Source organism: Apis dorsata, unplaced genomic scaffold (genome assembly GCF_000469605.1).
Source record: "Apis dorsata unplaced genomic scaffold, Apis dorsata 1.3 scaffold_667, whole genome shotgun sequence".
NCBI classification, from domain to species: Eukaryota; Metazoa; Arthropoda; class Insecta; order Hymenoptera; family Apidae; genus Apis; species Apis dorsata.
The window spans coordinates 327857-335839 of NW_006263852.1; the positions used below are offsets into that span (position 1 = coordinate 327857).

The window sequence follows — 7983 nt, forward strand, 5'->3', positions numbered from 1 at the left end:
TTCGACGAAGGGTTGTCGAACGAATTTTTTCCCTTTTTCGTTTTTTCCTTTTCCCCGCAATCTTATTATCGCCGCTCGTTTTCTTAAGTTCGACACGCTCCACGCTCGGCTTCTTCGTCTCTTCTCCTTTATCATTTCGACCGTTTGCTCATCTGGTGCGAGAGAAAATGCGCTGAGAAGCGATCGACGAAGAATGTCGATGGACGAGACACATGGGGGCGGCATGGTTTCCGCAATCCTTTCCTCGATCGTGCTTCTTCTCCTGCTTGGACACACCGTGGACGCTCAGTAAGATTCTTCTCTGATTTGATCCATTCTATTCCTCTTCCCCGTGTCCCCATGCCGACGACACACCGGCCATCTTTACGGTAACCGTGAAGATGTGACGATTCCTCTTCTTCTTGATTTAATTTCTTATATATCTCGAGATTTATGGTTTCGAGGATGTGTCTTGTCGAAAGGATTTTATCAGAGGATCTTTTCCCCTTTGTTTGACAAATTTAAAGTGATAAAAATTTGATCGTTGGGAAGTAATTATTGGAAAAACAAAGACTTTCTTGCGGATGTAAAATTTCTTGGGTTTTTATGTAGAAATTTATATTATTTTCTTGGTGTAATATTAGTAATATTGAAGAGGTATCGACGAAAAGAAAGTAGAGGCAACATTAAGTTCCAGGATAGTAAATTTCTTTTATTATTTGAAATAATATTTACAGCATTACTTTAATTGTATAAATCTTCACGATGAAAAGGAACGAAGGATAAAGCACGATGAAATCACCAGAAAGAAGTTCAGTGAAATCCATAAAGTGCTGTGATTAATGTGCGATAAAATTGTTATTACGAATTAAATTAGTGATTTTTTTCAATGACAAAATAATTATTCGATAATAATTATAATAAAAGGTGTATTTGTGATTTGTGTATGTGTTTCTAACGTGTTTAAAAAAAGAAAAAAAAATAATCAACAAAATGTAATAAATGCAGAAATGTACATACAGTAGTTTCTGTGAATTTCAGTTTTTTCTCTCATTTTGTGCAAGACATGTGAAACTACCATGAAGAAAATGCGACATAATAAGTGAAACATTTGAACGTGAATTCGTCAAAATTTAATACAGTGCTAATTATACCGAAACGTGATCATTGTATCGATATAAATTCTATTTAAAATTCTTGATATTGGCGGGCATATAAAAAGTATCCTCGATTATTATTAATTTGCGTGGAAATTCGTACGAAGTTTACGTGTTCGGCTAACAAAGTGTTTGAGTTTTTGCTGAAGTTTCCACTCGAAATTTCAGGAGGAGCTTGGAATTCTTCGACCTTCTACCGGAAGATCCCAAATTATACGACAAAATGCGACCTCCAAAGAAGGATGGACAGGCGACCGTAGTTTATTTCCATGTCACTGTTATGGGTCTCGATTCCATAGATGAGAATTCAATGGTATCGTGCGAATTTCAATCTTTATCAAATTTTAATTCACGACTTTGTTCTTGTTTATCGCTTTAAAAACGAACGTAATCTTGTTAATCTTGTCACTCAGATCTTTCAATTTTTTCGTTCATTTTCCAAGAAGAAAAGAAAGAAAGAAAGAACTGAACGATCATCGATAGAGGCATTCATTAGATATTCAGAGAGAAAGTTAATAAAATAGAGATTTTCTTAGGATTGATATTTAAAAACATTTGCTTTAAAATAAAAAGCTTATTATCAATTCCATCTCATCAATTTGTATAATATTCTAGGCTTGAAAAAATTCTTTACATTCTTAAAATGAACTCCAAACACTTACTTTCATCGTACATCGTTTGGTAGTATTTAAATTTTAATGAATAATTCATACCGAATTTTAAAGTGTCAATTTTCATATATCCACTCTTTCAGACCTATGCAGCCGACATATTTTTCGCCCAAACTTGGAAGGACAACAGGCTCCGATTACCAGAAAATATGACATCCGAATACAGGTACATGAAATCATCGTGATTTAATCTAAAAAATAATTTTTGTCATTTTAAAATTCGAAGATATCGATGTATAAGTATTGAGAATTATTAAAAAAATGATTTTTCTGCAAATAAATACGAAAAGTCATTTAAATTATGTTGTTATTCTAGATTACTTGAAGTCGATTGGCTGAAGAATATGTGGCGGCCGGATTCATTCTTCAAGAACGCGAAATCAGTGACGTTCCAAACGATGACTATACCGAATCATTACTTATGGTTGTACAAAGACAAGACTATTTTATACATGGTCAAGTAAGAAGAAACGATCTATTATTTTTTCATTGAACTTTATGTTCAATGTTTATTTTAATTCCTATTTTTTATCCTTCTTTCTCCATATTTTTGTATTATTTTTCACACGAAATAACATTTCTTTTTTTTCCCTTTTTTTTATTTCAGACTAACGTTGAAGTTATCGTGCGCCATGAACTTCTTGATCTATCCTCACGACACTCAAGAGTGTAAATTACAAATGGAAAGTCGTGAGTGAATTTTTACAAATTACTTAACGTATAATTTGCTTAATCATTAGTAAACTAGATCTTTAGCAAAATGATTCATCCTTCCACAACCAGTTATCAAAGATCCTATTTTTTTTTAATCAATAGGAGATTATCAACGTATTAATGCATTTATCATCTTTTCCAATTTTCCATTCAATCGCGATTTCTCTCGCGCAATACGCATCTCGAAACAAATCAAAGATCCATCGAGAAAGCTCCATAGATGAAAAAGAAAGAAAGAAACGTCCGATATTAACGACAATCGAGTTGAATCGCGCATCTAAAAGGAGAATTTTACACTCACATTTCGAAAGCGATACCCGCATGAATTATCGTTTAGTTTTGCGGGCTGAATGTGCGATTTCACAAGGACAAAACAACTCGGTCAACAGTGTCGCACACGACGGATGAAATGATCTTCCAGTGGGATCCTGACGTGCCACTCGTCGTCGACGAGAACATCGAGCTGCCCCAGCTCCAACTGGTTAAGAATTACACGGCCGATTGCACGCAGGTCTATTCTACTGGTAAGTGTCGTGAAAAAAAAAAAGAAAGAGGAACCTCGTGCTCATTCTGTTCCTAATTAACCGTTTCAAATCTCGACACGAGATCGAGGAGGAATCGAAAGGGTTGAAAGTGAATTTGTTCTCGCGTGAATGGCCACGTTTATTTAATTGACATTTCACGTTATCTTCACATGTGTCCGTTTCAATATGGGTATAGAAACTGAAAGGAATAAATAAATAATCTGATGAACTTTGTTAAAAAAGATATCGGGATCATTGATGTTTTAAAAATTTTAAATTCGAACAATTCAACGTTTCTTATTAATTGAGAAGAATTATTAAATTAACGAAAAATCGTCCCGTTTAGGTAACTTCACTTGCCTCGAAGTAGTGTTCGTCCTGAAACGTAGACTCGGCTACTACTTGTTTCACACTTACATTCCAACCTGCTTGATCGTAATCATGTCGGTGAGTCTGGAAACTAAACGTAATTAAAAAAAAAAAAAAAATAAAGAAAACAGGAAACGTATATAACTCGAATCTTTAATTATTACCTCTGTGTGCAGTGGGTCTCCTTCTGGATAAAACCGGAAGCGGCGCCAGCCAGAGTGACGCTCGGCGTAACTTCCTTGCTGACCCTCTCGACGCAACACGCCAAGAGTCAAGCGTCCCTTCCACCTGTTTCGTATCTAAAGGCAGTGGACGCTTTCATGTCGGTTTGCACGGTGTTCGTGTTCATGGCGTTGATGGAGTATTGCCTGGTGAACATCGTCCTCGGCGACTCGGACACGCCCCCGAAACCGGCGCCACCACCTCCCCCGCCGTCCTCCAGCGGCCCCGATTCCGCCAAGCTCGATAAAATTTTCGACATCGCCACTAAGGTAACGCCTGGATGAACATCCGAACGGTTCAGACAACTTCTGTGCCTCGGGGAAAGGGAATGAAAATGAAAAGAATTGGGCAAGAAAGAAAAAGAAGGGAGTTTCAAAAAGTTACTCACCTAATTCATTATTCGAATCAATGTTTCGAATAAGGTTATATAACTTGGACTCAAAAACTTCAAATTTTAATTTTTCTTCGCATTACATCGCTCGTAAGCAGAGAGAGGAAAGATAATTGCGGCCATTTCTCGATGCGTCGCGTCATCGGTCCACGCGTTCATCTCTCCGAGGCACAGAGGGGTTGTCTGCACAGCGGCGGTTCAAGTTGTGATCGTTGTCACGCAGGAAAACGCAATGTTGTTATCCGGCCGATCGCAGAAATCGACGACCGGTCCACCGCCAGGCCCAACACCCGCACAGAAGGCGCGGATGCGTGCCCTGAACATCGATCGGGTCTCCCGCGTCTTCTTTCCTTTCCTCTTCGCCGTGTTGAACGTAACTTATTGGATAATGTTCGCCGAGTACATTTAAGCCGCCGTGGAAATCGTGGCAAACTCGAACAGACCGGAAACGTCGATGCTGGGAAAGAAGATATCGGACGGAGGAGGTGTTTCTGAAAAAGGGAGAAAGAGAGAGAAGAAAATGAATCGAAGATATGAAAAAGTTCTGTCTCTTTTCGAAGCTGTTGTATTGTTAACAGGAATGATAGAGTGGTCATTGAATTGGAATTTTTTTAAATGTTATAATGGTAAAATTAAAAGATGTGTAAATTTATCAATTATTGTTTTTTTGATCGCTTGTTTTATTTATTACGTGTATTGCAATGGTGTTGATTCAATGGCCAGGATATTGAAACGAGGATAATGGTGCAATTGCGAAGAAAGCGATGAGATGACATCTATTAAAATGTAATTAAGAACAAGATTGGCAAGGAATGTTGTTCGAGTATTTTGAAAATTTAAAAATTTCTATCTCTTTGCAATTTAATTATTTTTATTATTTTTTCCACTTCTTCAGAGAAGAGAAATACTTTTTTTCGTTATTGCGTCATTATATTTTCCATATCACCTAATGAAAAGATAAAAAAAAATTCACTTCGATTCATTGATAGTAAGAGATAATGATAAAATACTTACTTGAAGAGTATTTCAATTGTATTGTAATTGTATGTAATTGAATACAAACTGTACGACTCATTCGTCGATTTGTCGAAAGACAACAAGAAAAAGAAGCGAATAAGTTGTCGTTTTCTTCTTCGATTACAAGGGAACGAAGCAGAGAAAAGAGAAGAGCTAAAAATAATTGTATAAGGAATATGGAATTATTTGAATGAATCGTTTGATTCGTTCAAATAAATTATTTCACGATTGTTTCGAGTTTGTAAAAATTGAAAGAAATATCGAAAGTCTACTAATACTTTAAAGTCTTCTATTAAATTGTTTTAAATTTATAACTATAATAATATTGTTAAGAGATTAACGTGTTTTGTCGTAAGAGACTAATTCCCATTGATGATAATTGTCGCCGAGATAATTATCGATAAATTGGTAATCGTGTAATTGTTAATGTAAAATTGAATTAACTAGTGAATAAACAGTAAGCAGATATTGTAAGAAGATCGTTACATGTAAATTTCTGCTCGATTGTTATTGATCAAAGAGTGGATTTACTCGTAATATCATACTCGCAAATTTTAGAATTAAAAATATTTCGATATCGCGGAAATTTCTTCTCAGAAAGCTTGATATCATCTCGATGTAACGTTTGAAATTTTTGCTTTTGATGATCATGTTTTGCGAAATGATCATCATGTATATTACACTACTGCTACGATATTAAAATTATAAAAAGAAAAAAAAAAAGATATAAAAAAAATGCAAAAGAAGAGAGAAAAGTGAAATACACGTATATCTTCCGAGAAATTGGAAGAAAATATACTAACTAAAGTTGTTATAGATTCAAACTTTTAAACTTAAACTAAATTTTTTTTAGCCGAATCTTATTAAATTCACGAAAGTGAAAATGAAATGTAGACTATGTGTAACATAGTCAGGTTTTTGAAGAAGAAAGGAGGGAAAAAAAGCAACGGAGCATTAAAAAAGCTCAGAAAAATATAGAAAACGGAATGGACGAAGTGTAAAGTAAAATAACTTTTAATTAAAACCTTCGTATCAACGTGTGTAGATATTAAAAGATAATTTGAATTAAATTGGGCTGTGTTAATAATGAAGCGAACGAAAATTATTTTTTAGATGTAATGTTATCACTATAAGTTTATCAGAATATTTAAAATTTATTCTGACTAACGATTGTCGAATTGTTAAAAAAGATACATTTAAAAAATAACAAATTCTACGTATAAAGAAAAGATTATCTATTATTTGAAAATAATCAATGATCTTTCAATTTCAATGATCTTGGATTTTACATAGCTAATTCAAAAGCTTTAATATTATGCGTCGAATGAAACGCACTTGTACAGTAAATAGATATAGCTGAATACTTGTTTCGTTTTAGAAAACGTAGTACAAAACTATATATTTGAGAATCCGGCCGAACTGTCATGGCGTTTACAATTAAGCGCGCCATATTTATTTTATTCATTTGTTTTTTTCGACACGAGGGATGCCCAAATTTTTTAACTTTCACAAAATTTTATGATTCGTTCGTTTGAATGATACTTATCTGTACTATAGATCATAAGTTTAATTGTTAATTACTGCCTTTATTAGTTATAGTTTGTTGTATAAATATATTATTAAAGATAAAGTAATTTATATAGATTAAGTGTAATATGATTTCTTTAAAGGTTAATTAATTATATGTTGGTAATTTGGGATTAAACTTTTCTTTTGTTATATATATAAATTTAAAAATAGCATGTATCTCTAAATTACAAGTATTTGCCATTTATGTATATTATATTTTAATGCAAACGATTTATTTAATGAAAACAATAAGATATATACATGTATAACAATAATACACGAAAAGTGTAAATAAAAGTGTAAAAATATGGTGTAATGAATTAAGAGTACGTGTAAAATAATATAAAAAGTTGAAAAAAATATGAGCAATTATTTTAATTAAAATAATTTTCTTTCTTTGAATGACGAATGAATGTATGAATCGTCGATATTATTTCTATAAAATAATTCTTTAAGATGATATCAAACTTATGATCGATAGTATACATAAGAATATCGTTTAGATTTATATAAATTTTCGAAATATTTTAAATGTATTCGTTTATTTAACTTCCAATAAATGTAGAAAAATGTAAATATAAAAACAAAAATATAAAAATTATTATCAAACGAGTTTAATTTATGTTACAGTTAATACTAATTTAACGTGTAATGTAAAATAATTATTTTTCTTTCCATAAACAAAAAAATTAACTCTACTTTATACTCAATTAATAATAAAATTTATTTAATATTCATTAAAAAAAAATAATTATAATCAATAATCAATTTTAATTACGATATTAATTTTGTTTTGAATAATTTAAAATGATTGAAATAGAATGTTTTAGATAATAAATTATGTTATATTGAATTAATAAATTTTTTTTTTAATATTGCATTTATTTCTTACGATATAGCGACTTATTATATTTTTCAATGGAAAATAAAGAACATTGTTACAATTATTTTTGTATTTTAATTAATAAAATAAATAAAATTTTAGCCAAAAATAAAGAATTCTTTATTAAAAATAAAGACATTCAATCGATATGTTAGACGAAGAGAAGAAATAGATAGAAAAGGACAGAGATAGGATAAAAATATTGAAATCAGCGCCATCTTCAGTGTGCCGCAAATGAAACTCACGAATAAAGGACAGAAGATAACAGGAAAAAGATAGAGATAGAATAAGAATTGAACAATGGCGCCATCTCTTAGAGAAGAAAGATAACTCTTTCATTTGTAGGATAAGGAATATTCAAGAGATGTCGCCACATGTAATTTTTACTCTACTTTATCTTACTTTGTAAAATTTTAGCTAAAATTAAAACAATCTCTATTAAAAATAAAGATATTTAATTTTTTAATCAAGATGTTAATTTTATTTC

At 32.0% G+C, this 7983-nt stretch overlaps 1 protein-coding gene across 2 annotated transcripts; it reads left to right on the forward strand.

The window, feature by feature from the left end:
• The first annotated feature begins 6 nt into the window (after positions 1 to 6).
• LOC102673620 (glycine receptor subunit alpha-3) lies at positions 7 to 4538 on the forward strand. 2 transcript variants are annotated; one of them, XM_006622147.2, is made up of 9 exons: positions 7 to 288; positions 1305 to 1449; positions 1891 to 1973; positions 2124 to 2267; positions 2415 to 2497; positions 2911 to 3045; positions 3392 to 3492; positions 3591 to 3905; positions 4251 to 4538. In XM_006622147.2, the coding sequence occupies exons 1-9, from the start codon at positions 194 to 196 to the stop codon at positions 4434 to 4436; spliced, it is 1287 nt and encodes a 428-aa protein (XP_006622210.1). In that variant the 5' UTR covers positions 7 to 193; the 3' UTR covers positions 4437 to 4538. The 2 variants fall into 2 exon arrangements, with proteins under 2 accessions (XP_006622210.1, XP_006622211.1); XM_006622148.2 differs by having other exon boundaries at positions 4284 to 4538.
• Positions 4539 to 7983: the final 3445 nt, after the last annotated feature.

Bases quoted from the DNA above. Each gene is read 5' to 3' on its own strand.
- LOC102673620 (XM_006622147.2), top strand. From the start codon at position 194: ATGTCGATGGACGAGACACATGGGGGCGGCATGGTTTCCGCAATCCTT. The intron at 1,450-1,890 runs GTATCGTGCGAA...CCACTCTTTCAG, and splicing joins CCATAGATGAGAATTCAATG to ACCTATGCAGCCGACATATT. The intron at 2,268-2,414 runs GTAAGAAGAAAC...TTTTTATTTCAG, and splicing joins ACTATTTTATACATGGTCAA to ACTAACGTTGAAGTTATCGT.